Source organism: Gallinula chloropus (genome assembly GCF_964237585.1).
Source record: "Gallinula chloropus genome assembly, chromosome: 8".
Taxonomy (NCBI): Eukaryota; Metazoa; Chordata; class Aves; order Gruiformes; family Rallidae; genus Gallinula; species Gallinula chloropus.
Window position 1 is genome coordinate 5,405,858 of NC_140093.1, and position 22,845 is coordinate 5,428,702.

General features: G+C 42.7%; 1 protein-coding gene across 1 annotated transcript in view; it reads right to left on the reverse strand.

Annotated features, from left to right (window-relative positions):
* STAG1 (STAG1 cohesin complex component) overlaps window positions 1-22,845 on the reverse strand; it is a 119,299-nt gene that overhangs the window by 91,528 nt on the left and 4,926 nt on the right. The window contains exons 2-3 of the mRNA XM_084267464.1: window positions 21,177-21,279; window positions 13,720-13,884 (exon numbers count right to left, since the gene is read on the reverse strand). Coding sequence (XP_084123590.1) covers window positions 13,720-13,884; window positions 21,177-21,279 — 268 coding nt within the window. The remainder of the gene's footprint in view (window positions 1-13,719; window positions 13,885-21,176; window positions 21,280-22,845) is intronic.

The window sequence follows — 22,845 nt, forward strand, 5'->3', positions numbered from 1 at the left end:
AGAGGACACGAAGGGAAAGGAGCACAGAGACACACAATGGCAAAACCTGTAGCTGCTGCCCCTACACATTGTAGAACCACAGAACCAATAAGGTTGGAAAAGACCTCCAAAATTGTCTGGTCCAACCAATACTCTACCCCTCCAGTCCTGACTACTGAACCCTGTCAGAGCTGGGCAGACCCAGAATTTTTAAAACTCCAGATGCAGGTAGAATGAAGCAATGAGGACAGAACACACATACTAATGCTCAAAAACTGCTCTAAAAAAGCAAGAACGTTGTGCAGGGTCCTTTTTCAGCCTGCAGCATGCTTAAGGAAGACAAGTCTGCCTCCCTTTCGTATCACTAAAATACAGTATTCCAATTTCCTCAGGTGTGTAAACACTCAGGGTAAGGAACTGTGTGCTTTCAATGAACCAAATACTACGTTTTACTTCTTTTATGAAAATAAATTTTTAAAACTTTATTGTTCTCTCCATTCATTAAGAGAAGCTTGATTACGCTATCAGAGAACACCTTGCAAACATGCTGTGTTTTGGAGATCCAATTTATAATTAATTTCTATAAAATAAATTTAAAAAAATCCTAACCCCACACACACCATCACCACCTCCACACAAGCAGCTCCCAACCGTGCTGAAACAGAATGAATGGGGAAGACAAAATCCAAATACTTCAACCTCTTTAAAAATTTGCCTCTTTCTAAACTGGTAGGTACAAGCACAGGAACTTGAACAATCCCTGGGTGGTTTCTAGCTTATCCAAGGGCAAACTGCCTTGATTGCCAGTGGGACCTTAGCAAGTGTGTGAGAAAAGAACACACTTGTGTACGTACTAGAGACATACACAGCCCTGTGACCTGAGCCCAAACACTCCATGTGTAGCGCAGATCACTGCACTTGTTTTGAACTCACAGATCACTATACTGGTTCTTGAATCAAGACAGGATGAGACCCTCGGTATCATCACACTATTCAACAACCAGCATGAACTTCTAAATATTTAATTTGCCAGGAAACTAAGTCTTGAGAGGTTTTGTCTACAACACACACACACGGAACACACAGTAGGAGCAGTAAGCTCACAAACAGGTCCATCTATCTGCCACTTAGAAGAAATTAAAAGGAAGTCTTGTCCTCAAATTAATCTTCACCCAAGTTGAGGAAACATGCAGCAGCACAAAAGCAATTCTCTAGAATGCTTCACTGCTATTTCATCGTGAATGTAGACTTGTGCCTCAAAGTATCAATCACTTCAATCAATCAGCACGATTCTCCAAGGCACATAAAACCAAATGAAGCCAAATGTAAAAATTGTTCACTAATAAAAATATTGACAAATCTTAATGACCAGCTTGCTGCTGCACTACCAACTTAAAGCATTAGCTCGAGCAGCTGCAGTAGCACAGATATCAGAACAACATTCAGTTGCCAACTGTTATTCTTTTCACTGAAGAAAACAGCAGCTGTGCTGGGTCAGACCACAGTTCCTCCTGCCCAATAAGGCTTATACAGAAAAGCACAGGAGCAGGGCAAGAATGTACCCATAACTCTCCCAGACTCTTAAGACCCAAGTGTATTTCTTCCCTCAATGTGTCTGAGCCAGGAAGTTTTATGCCTACATCATCTTGCAGCTATGTTTCTCAAGGGTTAAAAAGGATACTTGTTTTATTTTAAACTTGCCAACTGTCAGATCTATTTGATGCCACCAAATTCTTAAGGAAGAAGAGAAAACAAACCTCAGGCCCCTATTTGTATTTTCCATGCTTCCACCTGGTCACTTCTTTTCAAGCAGAAGAGCCTTACTCTGTGCTCTGAAATACTTCCATATCTTTATCTTTGCACAGTTGTCCCATATCTCAAGTTTCTGAAGCTTACTCCATTCTTCTTTGGGCCTGGGGAATCTCAGATGCTTCTCCTGAGTGTTAATAACTAGTCCAACAGTCTCTGTACACTACCCACTGCCTAGTTTCACACAAAACATTCCCTGTAGAAGGAAGGCTGGATTGAGAGATTCCTTCCCACATCCAGTCTTAGTCCTGTTACTTGCTACATCCTGCCCCTTCAGCTATATCAATGCAACTGTTTCTGGACCACGCTGTAAATATTGCCAGTGAAAGCATCTGGACTCTAAAAAAGGAGTGGAAGGGAAATACTTGGAAGAATATCTTCAAATTTTGTTTCTGCCTCTTTTAAACAATTGTTTGATTTTTGCAGTGCTATCTCAAAACTGTAGCATCAGAGCAGCTCATCTCCCTACTGATTTGTTTTTGTCTCTTCATACAAAGAGAATTACGAGGCACATGGTATTTGCAGGAGACCAAAGACAAGCAGCTGGTCTCAGGACTCACAGACCACACTTGAGGCAATGTCAGTAGATAAGGAAAGCAGCACAATCAGAACAAAGGTTCTGAGCAGGGGCAGCAGGCACAGCCTGCCTCCTACATCATCTGGACTTTGCAGAGGACTGACAAAGCTGTAACTAAAATTTTGAGTGCTTGGGTCTGATTCATTGTACCTAACTGTACGTGCACAGCCCGTGCAGTCACACAAGCCAGCCACTCCCCTTACAGTGACGTAAGGTCGAAGTGTGTGTACATATTCCTACACAGAGTCCATGTGCAGCGGGGCTGCCAGCGCAGTTTAGCTGCCAAGAGCAGGTGTGCACGGTAAGACGAGCTGGCTCTTGCTTAGAAACGTTCACCACTGCACTTCTGACCTCACTAACTGGCTGAGGAGCTCAGAGTGCCATGGGTGCAAGCACCTGACCTGTCAGCATTAGTACAGTCACACAGCCTGCGTTAACCGCACCCTAAAAATGAGGGGGGGATTTTCAGTGCAGCAAAATCACACCCTCATGCACATTTGGCACACTTGCTGGTAATTTTTTTTTTTTGAGATTACAGTTTAAGGCAACAGGAGATAATGAAGCCAGACTACATATGCTACAACAGTTGGAACATAATCAAACTGTTGACTTTCGATGTAACAGAAAAGAGCTGTAACAACTGAAAACACTAGGATGGGAAAATAAAAGTTCTAACATCAGACCTAAACCAGAGACAGGCATCAACCGAACCAAGAAAAACTTGCAGTCATCCAGATACCAGGAGAAAGGTCAAACACAAGTGAGAAAAAAAAAAAAATCAAACAACAGGCAATAGTGCAGCAAAAGGTGCAAGAAGCTATTGTTGTGTAAACACACGCAGAAAGAAGGGGTGCATTAAAAGAAGTGTGGCCAACAGTTCAAAGGAAGGGATCCTCCCCCTCTACTCTGCCCTGGTCAGGCCCCTCCTGGAGTGTTCTGTCCAGTTTTGGGCTCCCCAGTACAAAAAAGCCAGGGATCTCTTGGAGAGAGCCCAGCAGAGGCTACGGAGGTGGTTAAAGGACTGGAGCATCTCCCCTGCGAGCATGTCCCCTGGGACACAGGGGGACATGGGCAGCCTCTTCCCAGTGTCTGTGGGGACAGGACAAGGGGCAATGGCCTCAAGTTGGAGCACAGGGAGTTCCACACCAATCTGGGGAAGAACTTCTTCCCGGTGAGGGCGACAGAGACCTGGGACAGGCTGCCCAGGGGGGTGTGGAGTCTCCTTCTCTGGAGAGATTCCAGCCCCCTCTGGACACCGACCTGTGTGACCTGTCCTAGGGAGCTGCTTTGGCAGGGGGCTGGACCCAATGAGCTCTGGAGGACCCTTCCAACCCCTATGATTCTGTGGTTCTGTGACTCCCATTAAAAACAAGGATTTCTAACCAGGTTACAGCAAACCCTCCAGGACGATTTTATCTTGTTAACAGCCTCCATCCACTCACCCTCTTTCCAAGAGCTTCTCAATCACAAGCAAAGACCAAAACTGGGGCAACAACCCACATTTGGTCACCATCTTGCCCAGAGGTATCCTGCCCTGGTCCCCGGCCTGTCACCTGCCCCCAACAAACAACTGATACTGCAGAGAAGGCCCACATGGTGACAGGATGAGAAAAGGAGCAGACAGTTCTTTGGAAAGGAGGTAGCTACACATGGGCTCCATCCACCAGAAGAAATCATCCCCACTAGAGTCCTGTTGCTCAGCTCTGCAAAACGCTTAGGAAAGTTGGTGGGAAGTGAGCGTACAAGTTGTTTGGGTGGTACCCATCCACTTCCACATGTTTTTACCTTCAGATACCATACAGAGCATGGATTTTCCACATGCTGGACATGAAATACATGGTAAATGCAGCATTCCTGGTAAGCACAAGATCTGTACATGTGCTGCAGCACTCTGTCCAGGTGCAGGAAATCCATGCTTTTGGGACTCGCCATATTCAACACACAAGGAAAGGGCTCCCCTGACAACGTTATAAAGCACAACAAATGAGAACTGCAGAAATAATCCTCTTTAGCTTCCCATTTTCATTACTGGATTCGAGTGAGGCAAGGAGTATTGGAAGTAAATTTTAAGCAAAGTAAAAAGTTACTTCACTGAGTTACACAGATAAAACCTCAGGATTACTCCTGTAACACCCGTAGGCCCCCCTTCCTCTCCATGCTGTCAGAAAACAGCTGTACCTACAATCTGGAGAGGGACAGTTTACAAGGGTGTGGAGCAACTGGACAAAGGCTAATGGCCTTGAACTGGAGGAGGTGAGATTTAGGTTAGGAAGAAACTCTTCCCAAGGAGCAGCGGTGGGGAGGCCCTGGCACAGGGTGCCCAGAGAAGCTGTGCCTGCCCCTGTATCCCTGGCAGAGTTCAAGGCCAGGTTGGATGGGGCTTTGGACACCTTGGGCTGGGGGGGGGGGTAGGGAGTGGTGTGTCCCTGTCCTGCACTGGGGGGGCCTCTGAGGTCCCATCCAACCCAGTATGGGGTTCTATGATACAGATGTGTGTATGATATAGGTGTGTGTATATATACACACATACATACTCATATATGCATATGTACCTGCCTGTATATATAGATATAGGTACACACATAGATGCACCACACCTCAGTGAGGTCAGCATAACAAGTCCATACGTGTTACAAAGACAAGACTCAAACATATTTTTTAATCTGAAAATGCTTCTATTCTTTGGAGAACTGGAGTGAAAAATCTAAGTATCCTCAAACAGCAGATGATGTATAGTATACATACATAGTCACTATAGAGCTTTTTGAAAGCCCGTAACAGCTTCCAAGAGGATCTCACAGAAGTCAACTTTCCAGCACACCCATTTTAAGAACTTCCATGCAGCAAGATTTGAAAAATATGCCATACAGGCAACCCTACTGAACAAGAAGCTTACAGAAAGTCAAGCAAATAGCAGAATAGATCCACAGTCTGAGTAAACAGCTTAAAATCAATCATAGAGACTTGCAGATATATTGACCTTCACATCTCAAAGCCTGCTAAACGATAATTAGCAACATTTTATAGTATTGAAGAGATACAGCAGCTTGGATTGCCAGTAAAAGCAAGAGCCTGATGCAATGAATGAAATAATGAAGCTAGTTATCTTATTACCTCCCGGAGGCTTTGCAGCTATGAATCCATTTCATATTCCTTCAGTGCAAGAACATTACTACATTTAGGAGCATTAAGTGCTGGAAGAAGCAGAGGGATTAACTGCAGATAATACCTCGCCAACTCGTGTAAATTAGCACAGTCCCACTAAATATTAATGAATGTTGACTTCAAAAAAAAAAAGCTATTTCACAATTGAAATTAAGAAACAATCTGGCAGAAGCGCTCCTAACGCACAGCAAAAACAAATGACACTATATTCGAAGTGCATGCTCAAGCCTAAGATCTGAGTCAGCTGTAAACCAAGGCAAATCAATTTTAAAGAACATTTAAATAATTGGCCATTTCACACAGCCCATCACGGACATGCTTCACTTGAAATGCACATGACAGAACAAAAAATTACTCTAGAATGGGCATGCGGTATGTTTACATTAAAGGTGGGCAGGGTGGAAATCCAAATCAAAGCATATACTAACATCCACTGCCAGAAACCCAAAGTTACTCAAATGAATTCAAAGCTTACTAAAACAAACAGGGAAAAAAAAAAAAGCTCAGTGAAATTAAAGTTTTCAATTATCTGTGTAAAGAGCAGCCTGAAGAGATGATAAAAGCTAGAAAATACGCTGTACCAGACACCGTGAAGAACTTGAGAGTGCACTGAAAGTAAAAATGCAGGGAACCAAAGGGCAGGAGTAAGAGACTTAGAATCCCCTGTGTAAAAGTGGTGGGGTTTTTAATGTGACTCGGGGGGGGGGGGGGGGGGGGGGGGTAGGGGGGGGGGCGGGGGGGGCAGGGGTGGTGTGTGTTAGAAAATAATGAAAGTCATTCGAGGTCAAATTTTGTGAAGACTGAAGGAATTACAGAGTTACCAGGCAGAAGGTACTTCCTAACACGTGAGAAGTCTGGGCAGTTTCAGCTCGCACACTAGACTTCAAGGTGACTGGTTGCAATCCAAAGTGCAGGCAGCAAGGCCAACACATGCCCCTAAAAAACCCAACCAAAGGGTCAGGAGACAACAGCAGATTGAGAAGCTGTGATTTATTTTCCACCCCCACTACCAATGGACATTCCAAATGACAAAAGAAGTGAGTCCAGAGGAAGCCACAAAGATGATCTGAGGGCTGGAACACCTCTCTTGTGAAGACAGGCTGAGAGAGTTGGGATTGCTCAGCCTGGAGAAGAGAAGGCTCCAAGGAGACCTCAGTGCCCTTTCCAGTACCTGAAGGGGTCTAACAAGAAAGCTGGAGCGGGCCTGGCTACAAGGGCAGGGACAAGGGGGAATGGCCTTCATCTGAAGGAGGGGAATATTTAGATTAAAAATTAGGAAGAAACTCTTTGCTACGAGGGTGGTGAGGCCCTGGCACAGGGTGCCCAGAGAAGCTGTAGATGCCCCTAGGTCCCTGGCAGGGTTCAAGGCCAGGCTGGATGGGGTTTTGGGCACCTTGGGCTAGTGGGGGGGGTGGGTGGGGTGGGGTGTCCCTGCCCATGCCAGGGGGTTGGAACTACATGGGCTTTAAGGTCCCATCCAACCCAAACCAGTCTGTGGTTCTATGGAAACAGAATTAGAGAATCAGCTACTCCAATAAGAGAGACCAATTTATTAAAAGCATGCTTCAATTTCCTTTGCTAGCACGATTTGTAAAGAATTCACATATCACCCCAGATACTGCAAAAAATGAAGACACTAGAGAGCAGAAGACTTCTCCAACTTAAGCATAACGGGTATGTTCAGGTATAAATGCTTTCCCACACTGCACTCCTTGCACAGGTGTTCACATTAACATCTAAACCATCACCCTGTGTCTTATACTATCATAAGGGAAAAGACACCTTGCATGATGACTGCAGAAAAGGGGTTTAATAAGCTAATTAATGAACGCTTCATCCAGTGGCTAAATTGTTCCTAGTATAGCAAGCATGAAAACATGTACCTTGGTTTGATTTGGGCCTTCTTTTAATTCAGTAACATACAACCAAAAGCAAAGCAAGATTAGGCTGCAGAAGAAATCCATTCAGCAATATAAAACCTGAATCCTAGTTCAAATGACAGTAATAGCTGCCGTTATTTTACCCTGTAAAGTTTTGAGGATGCATACTTAAATTCCTAAGGAGTTTCTGAGGCAGTGTGAGGAAACCCAAAGTACTCATCCTTCAAGTTGGAGAATACAGCATTGTTAAAATGCAACAAAGGACAACTAAAGTAAAATATTCCTTAAACACAAAAACCCACGGATAATATTTTTGCCTTCTTCCTCTCTTTCTTAACTGCCATTGTCACAGAAAAGGCATTGGACTGTCTGGTATGATCCAGTTACAGCTGCTCCCATGTTTTTAAGCCTGTGTATGTGTAAAAGCATATGTGTAAAACAAAATTCCCCCTAAATAAGGTAGATAAGATGATGGTTATACAGTCATTCTAATCAAGAATAAGTCTGAGCTTCTGCCAGAGATGAGTTGGATCAGGGAGCTGATAACAGCTGAAAAAAATCCAAAGTGTCAGGTTCTAATTATATCTGTTTCTTGGTGTGGCTACAAAACACACAAGAAAGGTGTTAAAAACATCATCTGTAGGTGTGGGAGAAGGTGGAAGCAATCTGTTCAACAGCAGCTTCAGTTTATGCAAGATTAAAGCAGGCACATAACAATTCTTTCTAACCAGAAGCACTGGAAGGACTAAGGAACACTGGGATTATCTATACTGCATAATGATGCTGTGATTAAAATAACTGTGAGATAAAATTCCGTGGAGTTGGCAGAAGCAAGCAAAGCAAAGCTTAATCCATGCAGAATGTGTTAGGAACCTGCTGATAAAACTGTGCAGTCACTGGGGCTTGCCCTACTATCACCTTCCCTCCCTGGGAGAAGCCACACTAAGTTGCAGCCTTACTCTCTGGGGAGGCAGACAGATGCCTTCTCCAAAGGTAGTGCCACCTCCTGCTCCATATTCACCAGCTCAGCAAATGCCAAGGTACCTGTGATCACCAGGATAAGGGAGTAGCTACTACAGCAAAACCCCAGGGGGAATGACAATGTTCAAAACTTTGGCTCCACCTCTACAGTTGCTAAAATTTGCTCACCCTAACTTCTAATGAACTGAAACTCATAATACTATTACTGTAAAAAAAAGGCAGTTGTAAAAAATAGATGTTAGCTTAGCAAAGGAAGGGGTGCAATTCCATGGTCTGAGCTACACAGGGAGGCAGTATACACACCATAATTGTCTGTTTCTGCCCTAAATGCTATGAAAACACAAAAATCACTGAATTTATACAGGATATGCCATATTAAGAAGATGCATAAAGACCTATCAGGTCTTTGGATGAACTATCTAGCATTTCTTGCACAGATCACCAGATCTCAACATGACAGAAAGAGGTACTGGAGGTACTAGGAATTTCAATCAGAAAATAATTTCAGCTTCAGATGTTGATGACTAAACATCATCCAAACCTGATAAATAACGGTAAAAGGAGATAGCAACCACGCCAGTAAGAGGCTAGCACATAAAGAACAAAAAAAGAGCACTGATGGAGGTGGCCAGTACTTCCTTTGCCTTTCCTTTTAATTTCCAGCAGCTCAAATGTGTAATTGCAAGGGATGCAGACCCTTTATTTTTGCATCTATCCAATTTAATCTCAGCCTGCAAAAGATAGGTGGATAAACACTGAAAATCAGTATAGTATTGAAAATAATACTGAAAATATTGAAATATTTTAAATCAGTATTAATGAAAGATTTTGAATCCTTTCAGACAGCAACCAAAGAGAAGAACAAAGATGTTCCTGCTCTGATACACATCCTTTCTGGCCAGTGTAGAACTGTGAACAAGGGTCACAGCTTGCCAGCGTGAGCTCAGAAGATACAAAGATGACAAAAATCTGAGGAACTGAAATGTAAGAAACAAAGAAAGCTTCTTCTTATGACAGGGTAAGCAGTGCTACAAATACAGCTTTACTCTGACAGGGAGGGAGCCTCAAAGACTCAAATCCATGTGTGCTATGTGAGCAGAGAGGAACCACATGGGTTCCTGGTTTCTGGAGAGAGAAAGAACTGATAGCACAACAAAAACATCCCATTTCAACATGCTAGAAAGCTCTTTGAATACGTATCCTAAAATGGTGGTTGGTGTTCACTTACTCTGAACCATGTCTAACTGACACCAAGATTACTTTTATTAACTGAGCATAAGTGGGGAGATCAACTATTGTTTTCAAAATCAGCATCTAATCTGTAGGAAACTGCTAACGTGACCTACAGGTGCCTGGTGGCACTGGCAGCATTACAGCCAGCAAGGCATGTCCCTGCTCATGGTCTGGTACTGCACACGGCTCACCATCACGGATGATTCTCTCTGATGTTCTGGAGGAAGCACAAATGCTTCTGCACACAAGAAAGCAGAATACTTCTATGCTCGGTTTGACCAACACAGAAGCACAAGCTTCATTACAGCTATTTGGTCCTAATTTACTTACAAGAAATTTTCAGGCTGAGGCTTAAACAAAACATGATATCATCCCATGCTCTTTGCTTCCCTGCCAGCCTAACGCCAGGGCCAGAGAATCACAGAATTACATGGTTGGAAAAGACCTTTAAGATCAAGTCCAACCATTCCCATCCTAAGCTAAACCATATCCCTAAGTACCATATCTACCCTTTTTTTAAACTCATCCAGAGAAGGTGACTCAGCCCCCTCCCTGGGCAGCCTGTGCCAGGCCCTGACAACTCTTGCAGGGAAGAACTTTTCCCCTCCCATCTGAGCTGACCCTGCCCTGGCACAGCTTGAGCCCATTTCCCCTTGTCCCATCTCCTGCCCCCTGGCTGAAGAGACCATCGCCCACCTCTCTGCACCCTCCTGTCAGATCAGTGCAGGTAGTGAGAAGGTCTCCCCTCAGCCTCCTCTTCTCCAGGCTGAACACCACCAGCTCCCTCAGCCACTCCTCATAGGATTTGCCCCCCAGCCTCTTCCCCTGCCTGGCTGCCCTTCTCTGTACTTACTCTAGGACCTCAATGTCCTCCTTATGGCGAGGAGCCCAGAACTAGACACAGTACTCAAGGTGCAGCCTCACCAGTGCCAAGTACAGAGACCCACACAGAAGTGAAGATTTTAACTAGAAGTCACCCTCTGTACTGGGGCACAGCTGGAAGAGTGGAGGTTGTCCCACACTCTTCACTCCCGTCCCTGTAAACTCAGGGGGTTTAGCACATGGGAAATAGCACTATCATCCGCTCTGCCTGCAGAGGTTCAGAGTAGGGAAGTACAGTAGATATAGCTGTACCCCTAAAAACTGGCAAAGGGTCGAAAAAAACCAACAAAGAAATGACAAAAAGCCGAACAGTATCATTCCTGCCAAAGGAAAAAAACAGATGGAGTCTAAAAAAGATCTATGAACAGTCTGAACAGCCTAACAAAACATACCCACAGAAAACACCACCAGCAGGTCGCATCACACTTCACACATGGGAAGCTGCTGACAGAACAACTCCTGTAGCAGCTCACTGTCCAAAAGGTTACAGGGCAAATTGAAAAACTGCGACAACAATCCAGTATCAAGTTAATGTGGGTATTAAAATTGATTTATAGAGTTCAAATGAGACTTCACACTGACACAACTAGCACTTCATAACAAAAGGGAAGATTTATATGCAGAGAGCAGCTCGGAAGTTACGTCTGCCTGAAATACAAAACAGTAACCTAACCTTGCTTCTCTGAAAGAACCAGAGAGCAATAAAGCCTGATGAGAAGAAGCAATGAATCCTGTGACGAGAACCAAAAAGAGAGGAAACACTTAAAAGAAGTGAGAATTGAGTTCAGCTACAGACTTCCACAAGTTGGCAACACAAAGCCAGAAAAATCTAACAACTACATCCTGAGAGCAAACAGCAGGAGCAGCTAAAGCAGAACTGAAATGAAATTCCCATGGAATCTTAGAAAATATTAACTGAATTTTTCTGCATTTTCCTCACTGGAAGAGAAACTTAAGAGTGCTGTAGGAAAATGTGGGTTCATCTAGCAGAGAAAAAACAAAATGCTGGGAAATAACAGGTTCTGACAAATACAAATGTATGGCACCTGTCTGAAAATTGGCAGTACTGACAAGATTGCTAAAATTGGCCACAAAACACCTGCAATGAAATTAAGAGAAAACAGAAATGCCATGCATTCCTAGCTGCTACATCAAAATCCCTAAGCTATTAAGGACAAACAATAAAGATGCTACTAAGTTTGGTTTATAGGACTTGGTTTCACATAGAATTAAGTGTCCAGAAGTGCAAATTAAAAAATACTAAATCACATTTTCATTGCATCCTGTTTCCCACTATAGGGTTTCTTTCCTTTTTTTTTAAAATACCTTTTTTACCAATAGTAACATTTTTCAACACGTACAAGTGCATCTAACACAAACTCTTAAGATCAGAATCTGTGCTTCTAAGTACAGCTCAAGTAATTTATAGCTCTTTGCATCCCAAGCCTTCAACTTCCCTGTTCCTTTACAGTTCGCTTATCACTTCTGCACTGCTTAAAACACACTGCCTGCTTTTCCCTCAAATATGTAGGCTGGGCACATCTGAAGGGTGTGTGTGCACGTCTGTATGCACACGTATATACACACAGAGACACACACACACCCATCTCTACATGCAGGCACAACACTGTCTTCCTCAAAACAATTCCTTCATACCTGACCTCCAAATGTTTCCCAACACAAACATGCAGACAATTTCTTTTTAGAATTTTGTTTGCAGAGGACTTCTGATGGTATCTCTTTTGAACCAGGTGAAATGTATCGAAGTCAATGCCACACACACAGAGTCACCAAGCATCATACCAATCACCCATTCCTTCTCATCTGGCTCCTGCAAGTATCAATAACTCTAAGACAAGCCCGCTACGTAAAGCATATTGTATATTCTGTACCACAGTAAAACCAGAAAATAGACTCCAGATGTTTCCTCAAATCCTGCCAAAAATGAAATTTGAAGAAGTGCTGAAAACCAAGGAAAGTTGGAAGCCCTGACTTGAAACATGTAGGAAGAAGAGGCACCAGGAATCTGTAAGCTTTGTTAGGAGTAAATTTGTTCTGTCTTCACCTACTAGAAAAGAAGGATCAACCCTGAATAGCTATAAATACAGCAATGAAGAATAAAACTTCTAATTTTCTTCCTGATTATTACTTCTTCAAACTTACATCTCAGACTTTCCACAGATTTGAGACAGAGAGAAAATTTTCAACAGCTTTTACTCATTTGGAAGAGTAGATTCTTTTGGGAGATAATTTGACTTTAGTATTTAGCGACACTAAAGTAATATTGACAAGGGGACCTCACCCCTAATTTTCCTGATTTGTAATGTTCTCATGTTAGCACCACAAAGTCAAAACAAACCAACTGGTACTGCACAAGTCCTGTTTTGTTGAAACACAAAGTAAAGGAGGTTTGCTTAAACAATCCCTCAGTACGAACGACCATTGGCTTTGCACTACACCAGAGGAACTATGTTTTGGGCCCATTGTTTCTCCTTTCAGCACCAAAAACAATAGCTGAAGCAAAGTAGCTTTCTAAAAGCATACAAGTATTGTGTAAACCAATTATCACTAGAGGTTGGCCTCATCTGGCTCAATAAATCTTGTAAGACCTCTGAAACTGATCAAATCATAAAGGAGCAGGAAACACTTCCAGAGGCAATTCACTGCAACTATCTTAGATACTTTTTACAACAAAAAATTCGCCTTCAGGATGTGTGGGCCTTTGTCCCTCAGACACAGAGGGGACCAGGCTACTAATTTATCCTTCACCTGCTGCTCTGGGGGGGACAGCAAGAAGAATGCAGGCTGCAGTGCAAAGTACTCAAAAGTGCTTGTGTCAGAAGATATTTTGGAAAAAGAAACCAAACCAACAAAGAAAACAAGCCTTGGATCCATCCCTACTTTCATATACTTTCTCTCACATAAAATTTATTACAGGATATTCTTTCATGGACTGCTTGATACCAACATGTATTTTCAATCTGGAAGCAATGAACGAAATCACTGAGAATTTGAAATACAGGAACCTTCTTCTCTGTCTCTTCTCTTTCAGAGGATTGCAACAGTCCTCGACTCAGAGCACCTGCTGTCCTCTGTTGCAGACAGTCTATTGTACCAGTACTGGTTATGAAAAACCCCAGTTGTTCACAAAAGCATAGCTTAGACCAAGCTTCTAGTCAGGATAAACTGAACTATCAAGAACAGTTATTTTACCTGCATAGCACTCTTCCCCAGCTTAACCACCTCAAACAAAGTGACAGGGTCTCCTTCTCCATTCTGCTGAGGGTGGCCGTTAGCTCTTCCACGACTTGCTCCTCTAGCTCCAGACTCAGAACGGCCCTTGTCTGCCGGAGACTTCCGCGGTTTCTTAGTGGCAGACTGGGCAAAGAAAACCAGCAGAAGGAAAGTTTATTATAGCTATATCTGAAATCACTCAATGTAAGCTTTACATACTATACATAAATATTACAGACATGTTTATAAACTCACATATGTATATATAGACACAAGTAGCACAGAATAAGCCAGGCTGGATGGGATGTCAGGAGCTCTCCAGCCTGATCTCCTCCTCAAAGCAGGGTCAGCTATGAAATTCAACCAGGTTGTTTAGGGCTTTATCCAGTCAGGTACACGTATTTTTATTTATCAGTAGTTGTTGAGGCGCAACTAAAAAGCCACTATGACATCAAGGTAAGCAGTGGTGAATTCCCAATGTCAGAATCACATCAACACTCACATTTGTCTTATTCAATGCAAAGAGTCAACACAACTAGATCAACGGTAGCAATTGCAACAGGACAGTTAAATGGTTTTATGTCGGTACACAAAAACTTCTAGAACAACTAATGATCTTTGGAAGACAAGTTATTAAAAATACAATTGGCAAGTTAACACTCATTTTCAGTATTTTCAATTTCATTTGATGCAACTTTTATAAGAAACCGTGTGAAGAGTCAGCTCCTCAACCCAGCTCAAATTAAATCAGTGAGTTTTTACAGCCAGATTTACTAGATCATCATAAGAGCCCACTGATTCAAAGTTTTATGAGTTAAAACATCTTCCCTGGGAAGCTAAATTATTTAATGTAAATTTTCTCTAGATTCTTCAAGCCTGTAATGAGGTTGTAATCCCACTTGTAAGAAGTCCCACAGTCAACAGTTTGCTCTGAATTTCAGTCACATTATGCAAAAAAACAAGTTTCTGTGGAAAACAGCATAAGATTCCTGCTATGATCTTAACTTCCCTATTCTATTCCTTCTCCCTACTGTGAGACAGACAAAAGCAAAAGCTGTTTTCACACAGAACAATGAAGCTGTTTTGAGGAATTATGTTAAACAACACGCAAGCAACTCAAAGATTCATTTAGGACAATATCCTCATGGTACCATTTACTTGAGTATATTATCTGCCAGTTCCTCCTAAAGCTTTTAGTAAAGAACACAAAGTCAACATTTTTGGTTGCATCTTCCAACTGCAGAAACTCTTAAGATTTTTCCTGCAGAGAAAGGGATTTGACCTCTAAAAGAGAGCAGCCAGAAGACAGACCTACAAACTGGCTTTCTCCTTACTCTAGAAGGGATCACTGCTGATGGGGCCAGAGAGCTCAAGAATAGGGCACGGCAGAGTGCAACTGCAACCACCTCTTGCAAACATTCAATTAAGGATTTGCATGTAAGTGCCAGCTGGAAAGCTTAAAATCATGGCACATTTTCTGTGAAAAGTCATTTGGATAATGTCTGCAGTTATGGTCAAAAGAATACGTGTCTGCCTTCAATGAATTTTTAAACATGTGCAAAGCTGCCTTTATCAGCAAGGAAGCTATCAAATACCTGAAATGTTTGAGCTCTACCAAGTTTCACAGAGGCCCACGATCACCAAGAACATGGCAATGGAATAGAAGTAAATTGACTCTTAAAACACATAATACATGTGCTTATTCAATCTGAGTGACAGCAAAGCATAAACACTTCAACTAGCTACAAAAACTGCTAAACGAAAGCAGGAGCACAAGCTGATGCCCTCCACAGCAGCTAATGTAAGCTCCCTCCGCACTCTGTTTCTTTCTCCCAACATGCAATTCAAAGTGGGACATTAAACACTGCAAGGATGAAGGGAAGGCAAGGTGGAGATGGACATGAAACGTACACATCCAAAGACAGCTTGTTACTGAAAAGCAAAGAGAAAAGCCCCCCACACTGGCACGAGGATTATGGACCAGCACACACATGCTCAAAGTGAGTAAACACAAGATCTGTAACGTGCTCAGCTTGAACTCCGCTTTTATTGGATATCCTGGGGAAAGGGGGGGGCTCTGACCAAGACTCAGTTTGGATTAGAAGGTAGAGAACATCAGAGTGCTCTCAGAAAAGGTACAGAAACAACCGTGCCATGAAGAGCTTCCACACAGGCACAGCCCTGCCCGAGGACGAGTGTGGCTCCAGTACACCTGACTGACAGGTATAAAATGGGATGCTTTGGGAGATCAACCAGAGCGAATCTGCAGCACATCCGTTCTTATGAGGATCCACCACCAAATGATCATCAAGACACAAGAAAAACAGAACCCCTGCCTCCTGACAGGAACGGCAGTGGTAGTCACTGCTTGCTCCTTTGCAGCCGTTCAGACAGAAACTTCCTGCTTCCACCTTTAATCTGACAGTCACATATAGTGGTTTGGTTTTTCCTTTTTAACTGTCATCCAGAATCCTGAGGTGAGCAAGAACTGATTTTTCCAGGCTTAGAACTGACTTTTCTCCCATTTGCGAACAGGATCTCTGAAAAGCCTTGGAAAAGGCAAGCTAGTCATATTGCATCTAGATGTATTGCACTGGGTTTTTGGGATAGAGTTAATTTTCCTCACAGTAGCTAGTGGGGGCTGTCTTTCAGCTCTGTGCTGAGAACAGACTGGTAATACAGAGATGTTTTTGTTATTGCTGAGCACTGCTTACACAGAGTCAAGACCTTTTCTGCTTTTCACCCCACCTGCGAGTAGTGCCTACGAAGCTGGGAAGGGACCCAGCTGAGAGAGCTGACCCAGACTGGCCAAAGGGATATTTGAGCTCCAGCTCACCTGCTGCCTCCCCATTCCTCAAGACACCCAGAAGCAGCTTTTTAACCTTCCACTTAAGTAAGACTGTAGAACTTGCAGAAGAGTGGTAACGTTTGAGCTCTTTATGAATTAATCCTGATTTTTAAAAAAAGGTGGCTACTGCACTCTTATCATCCTCATCACGGTTACCTGGGGAGAAATATCTGGATACAAATGGTTGGTCCTTTGGACTTTTTCTGTCATAGAAATAAAACAAGGCGTGCCTCATCCTGCACAGAGACATGGGTCCCCTAACACCCAGCACATACAGAAGCTGCTTCTGCTGTAGCACATGCAGTTTAGAACACACAAAAAAAACCCCAAATGCAGAGGGAGTAGTGGGGGGTGGCAGTGCTTTTTTTTTCCTCCTTATTTAAAAGCCTAGCAAGAGTTCTAAAAGCCTTCTTCAAGAATCAAGAGAGTGCTATAAATGCTTGAATCGCTTCAATTCTTCTAGCTGAGGGGATTGTTTCCCAAAAAAGGACTAATTCCTCATAAAAAAAATGAATAGATGAGATTGCCAAAAATACAAGGACCATCCCAGCAAAAAAGGAAAACTTCTAATGCCATTGGATTTCTCCACCAGGGAGCTACAAGTGACAGAATAGAAAGTCTTCACATACCGGCTGTATTTGTGCTGTATTTCCACAGAACCACAAAAAGACTTATTCACTTCACTTTTAAGGGACAGGCCTAAAATGTCAGGCAAGCAAGCTGAAACAGGACACTGATGTAAGTCACACCAAACCACAAACCTCAACTACTAGGAAAAGAAATTCTTCCAAGAGGATTCCTTCCTACTATCAATCAGGACGTGTATGATTTGGAACTCGAAGGAAAACTCCATCCTCTGCAGTATCTAACATCCATGCTGCAGATTAAACAAGGCTAATATTCTCCCACAAAGTTAAAATTTCACATATGAATGCAAAGATAAGGTCTTGTGGTCTGTCTCCTCCATACCAAAACACACAAAAAGACCTGAAAGCAAAATTGTACAGGCTGTTCTGGGGACAAAAGGATCAGAAGTGCCTTGTTCCACCTTGCCTTAATAAAAGAATCTGAGGAGAGGAGTTGGAGAAAGGCATGCTGTGGCCCTGAGCATGGGATGAGAGAGACATCAGAGGAGATCTCCAAATTGCCACCTCTGGAACAGAAAGACTGATGTTCCTTCTTGTCCTCTGACTCAAAGAGGCTAATATGGCTACCCCTTCAAAGCTGAAAGACAGACAGGTATCACTCTCCTTCTCTCAGCCACTTAACAGCTGAGGTTTAAGCCACGCTATGCTGAGCTCCTGGGAAGGTAAGGCCAGGTAGGTTAAAACAAAGCGTGCCAACACCACCGAACAGAGAGTTGATCCAAAAGAGGAGACAGAAAAGGACACAAACAACTGATCTGAGCCCAAGCTCTCTTATATGAAAGCTGCAGTGCATCAGAAAACCCTTGGGCTTTCAGATCTCCTATCTAGAACAGGAGGGCACATCCATACCCACGTATTTCATACCGCAGCAGAGAGAATGGCCAATGGTAGTCAGCAGCTTCAACCAGAGAACTGTTAGAGGTCACTCCTTAAATAGATCACACAAATCACTGAGCACATATCCAGATGGTATGCTCACATGCAGTGTCACATAAATACGTGCACCAAAATACCCGCTGACAGGACCGATTCACCTCTTGGCCAGTTGTTCCACAGACATCTGGCCTCCAAGAGTCAGAGCTCCAAAGCAGGCACAGGCAGGGGGAAGCTAGCCCTAGCCACCTCAATGTTAGAACAGGGCATGGTGCAATGCCTGCTAAATTCACTCTGAGGGCTGGTGAATTCAGCACAGCCAGATTAGACTTCAAGAGGTGTTTTGACGGGCCAATACATTTATTGTCTTTGCAAGAGTCTTTTAAAGAGGTGGAGGGGCAACTTGGAAAGCAGTGTTTTCAGGAAGAGAAGGTTCCCCCAAGTAAAGTTTCTGTGCTACAAAGAGCAAATTTTCAAATGAGGACAATCTCCAATCTGCAAAGAGAAATGTCTTTCTTTGGAAAATCTTCTACTATCAGTCTACTTTACCAATACAGGGCCAAGCCTGTTTATAAGGCTACAGCATATGTACGTATTTAAACTACACACACACATATATGATAGAGTACATCGCATGCAGCTCTGTAATAGAACCATGCAGCCAGACAAAAAAACCACAGAAGAGTAAACTCCCTTTCCCAAAGAGGTCAACACGCTTCTAGGAGATGTGTCACTGTAGCTGTGATGGCCTAAGGACGTAAGCAAATCAGCATTTGTGGGAGAGATCAAATCTTATTAGACCATAATATTTTAGTTAGGGGAAAAAAAAAACCAAACCACAAAATCCAGAAGAGCCTTTGGGCAGAAAAGTTTTTGTTTAGGTCTATAACAGAAGTGAAAAACATCAAAGCTGAGTATCAATTGAGAAAAACAGCTCTGAATTTAACTAAATACTTTAATCTGTTTTGCATCTGACAGTAAAGGTAGGTGGTACCTGTGGAGGAGATAAAAATAACGTTAGCAGATGGAAGCTTGGGGGAGAAACATCAGAGCTGCACCTCCTGTAAGAAACAGGTAATTCACCTGTGGAACGCAGATGTTAGCAGCACGGGGAGGGGAGCAATGCGGAGGAGGAGAAGTGAAATACAGCATTTGCCAAGGCAATACTACAATTACCAAGCCTGTGATTTTTAATATCAAATAACGTTATAGGTTTAATTGCCCAGATTAGACTTCCTGAGGTGTTTGCCCTTCTCAAGGATGTTCAGCACTGAGCGGCTTCTTCATCTTCGGTCTTTTTTTGTGAAAGATCCTAAGTTACTCCTTCCTGCTGCTGCAGCATGAAGGCAGGATTTGACTGTGTACCCAGATATACACATTTGGTCAGGTCACCCAAAAAACCATAGCAAAATGACTGAACTTGTGGATGAGCAGAGAGCAACGGATGTCATTTATCTCCACTTTAGTAAGGGTGTCAACAGCGTCCCACAATATTATAGTATCCAAATTGGAAAACTGTGATCTGGATGAGTAGATAGCTTGATGGGCGGACAAATGGTTGAGCTGTTGGGCTCAGAGGAGAGCAGTTCATGCACCACCCTCTACCTGGAGGCTGGGGATAAAGGAATAAGACAGAAATTGAACTGGAACATGCCCAGTTTCCCATCTTTGTGAAATAGCTGGAGGGGTGTGCTCCTGTCAAATGTGCAGATGACACCAAATTGGCTGGGAGGCTGCTTGATGATCTCAAGGGTGAGACTACTATTGACAATGTGGAGCACTGGGCTAACAGCAGTCTCAATGTGAGATAGGGAGCCTGCTTTGGCAGGGGGGTTGGACCCGATGATCTCTTGAGGTCCCTTCCAACCCCTAAGATTCTGTGATTCAATTTCAGAATGGACAAAGACCTGCCCCTGGCAGAGGAATCACTCCCTGTACCCACACAGGCCAGAGACTGGCTAATCATAGAATCACAATTGTAATACAAATTGAATATACAAAGGAGGGGTATGTTCCACGTTGGCCAGTGTGCTTGAGAGGAACACTTATTCTGTCTGTTCTTACAGACTCACTAGCCCATGCCTAAGTCGTCAGACTTAGGGTGGAAGGACTTGCAGTAAGTAAATCATCAGATCTACCAGTGATATATATATATATATAAATCACATCACGTTCATACCAGAGGCATACTTTTAGACAAAAGACTAGGAGGAGAATCAAAACCATTAAGAACAAACACACAGAACTTCCACCAAAAATCTCATTCCACAGGTGTGCTCCAAGTGGTATAATCCTGAGAGTGACACCTGACGACCCTGAAGAACTGAAATACAGAACAACATGACACTCGGACCTTTTTCTGTATTTTCCAATAAAGCAGCTATTTTATAAAATAAATGAAAAGAGAATCCCTCCTTCAATACTATGTGTAACAGAATTGTTTCTGCATGTTCCCATTCATGGGCCAGCAGCAGACAAAGACTACTGAAGAACAGCAACACAGGCAGCAGACAGCAATATCATCTGCTGCACTGTGCTGGAGACCAGGTTGAAGCTCCCTGTCTATATTTAGGACAGTGTATGTCCATTACCCAAATTTTTAAGCTGTGTCAATAGATGTCCCGAAGCGTTTAGTTGACACTAGGCTGCGACACACTGTTTGTATCCAGAGGTTATTGGGTACTAGAAGGATGGCTCAAATCTCATCTGTCATTTTAAAAACGTGTTACAACTTTCAAGCCAGAAGGTGGTTGTGCTTACTGAGAATGTTCCCACGTCTGGAAGAATGCTGCAATATGACAATAACAACAAAACTGTGATGGTCATGCAAGCAGCCAGCAAATGAAAAAATAACAGCAATTACGAGATCACTTTTATGTCCCTTTTTAAAGAGTCCAAGCATTGTCTGTATATCGATCTGATAAATATTTCATACTACAAGTCTTCATTAATTTTGGCACTGGACTCATTAAAAGCCTATCTGTATGACCACAAGATGATTAGATGAAAAACAGTTTGCAGTCAATGTTAAATAGATGCATAACAAACCAAAACTAAATGACACATACTGGAGGCCTGCCAGGACGGCCCCTTTTTCTTTTTCCTTTGACTTCTGATTCTTCAAGCTCACTGCCAGCATCTGAATGTGCAGTAGTTTCATTTGTGGAATCCCTAGGGGGGAAAAAACACTAGATAAATTAAATTGATTTGAAATCAACAAGTAATCTATAACTAACTGATTAAATATTTAGTCCTAAGACAGAGGAGAAAAAAAAAGTCAGGATTGTCACATTCTGCAAACTAAGGAACTAAGCATCGTTAGCCCTGGCAAAAAGCCTTACCTTTTTATGGGCTGGAATGTCATTTTATAGACTAGAAGTTAATAAAATGAACAGCTTCTTCTGAAACCATGTTACACTTCAAAAATCCCACAAGGTATCCATCCACTAGCATCAACTTTCTTTCACTCTTAGTAACTACTTGAGAGCTGCTTTCAAGGCCAGGAGAAAGCAAACTGGAGTCCAACCCAGCTATTGCACCATTAGAACTGATACACAAGCTCCCACCAGGGTTAAATCATGTTTTTAGTCACACTGGAAGACAATGGCATTGTGCAGCTGTTAAAAAGAAAGGATTAACACTGACAGTGAGGCACAAACCAGAAAACACACTTTGATCCGAAGACATTTACAGTTCTTGCAGTTAGAAAAGTGTTCATTGTGCAAGTGAAAACAAAACCTTCCCAGCACTCAGTGACTATTAGCAGAGGCGCCCACAGAATCACTTTTCAACCATTCCTCTTTTAGAGTTAAGACCATAACTAAGCAGGGGGAAACAACAGGTTCTACCCCCCCCCGCCTTGCCCCCCACCACAAATCCTGTGCAAAAGTACTTCTCTGCCTCCAGAACAGACCCAGCTGTTTGAACCAGCTCAGTTTGTAATCGATCTTCTGAGGCGTGAGAGTTTGCCCACCCGCCCCACAAGCTAAACCATGCCTGTAACTGATGTGCTTTCAGTTTGCAAGACCACCAGTGTGTGTAGATGAAAGAGTAACTGCAATAACATCCCAGATTACTCAAAGGTGGGTCAAGTCTAGCTCCAATCAGATTTCTTTAAATTCAGTATCATTTTCTTGAAGAGAAAGGAGTTAAAATGCTGTAAAACTTGTGCAAGGAGAAGGTGAAAAATCAGACCTGGTCCATTATTTTATAGAGCCTCAAGCATAAAAGGCAGCATTAGCTATCAGATTTACAGAAACACAGAAGCTTCAGCAAGCCAAGATCTACACTCATCATCCACAGTATCTGAGGCTTTAATTTTTTAATTTTCTTTCATAAATCAGGAATACTTCACAAATTTGCTCTATCACCAAATCTAGTTAGCCCTGAAGAAAGATACCAATCACTGTTATCAGAAGCAAGAATGATACTGAAATTACTGTATTGTTCTTGGTCTGCCCTAACCTAAGTAATTCTGGAGAAATAAGATTGATTTATAATATTAAAGACATTCTTTTCCAACCTTTTCCAATTTGCAAGCACAAAACCACCCAGGGATTCACAGAATCAGCTAGAATGCAGTAGAACATAAATGAATCTCCTTCTCTGAAAATAATTTCAATGGATTATCTATCTCTAAATACCTACATACCCCAGAAAACCAGGCACCATGTAGATTGAAAAAAGTGTTCAAACACTTCTGAGTTGCTACATTCTACACTTGTAAAACAGTATCTG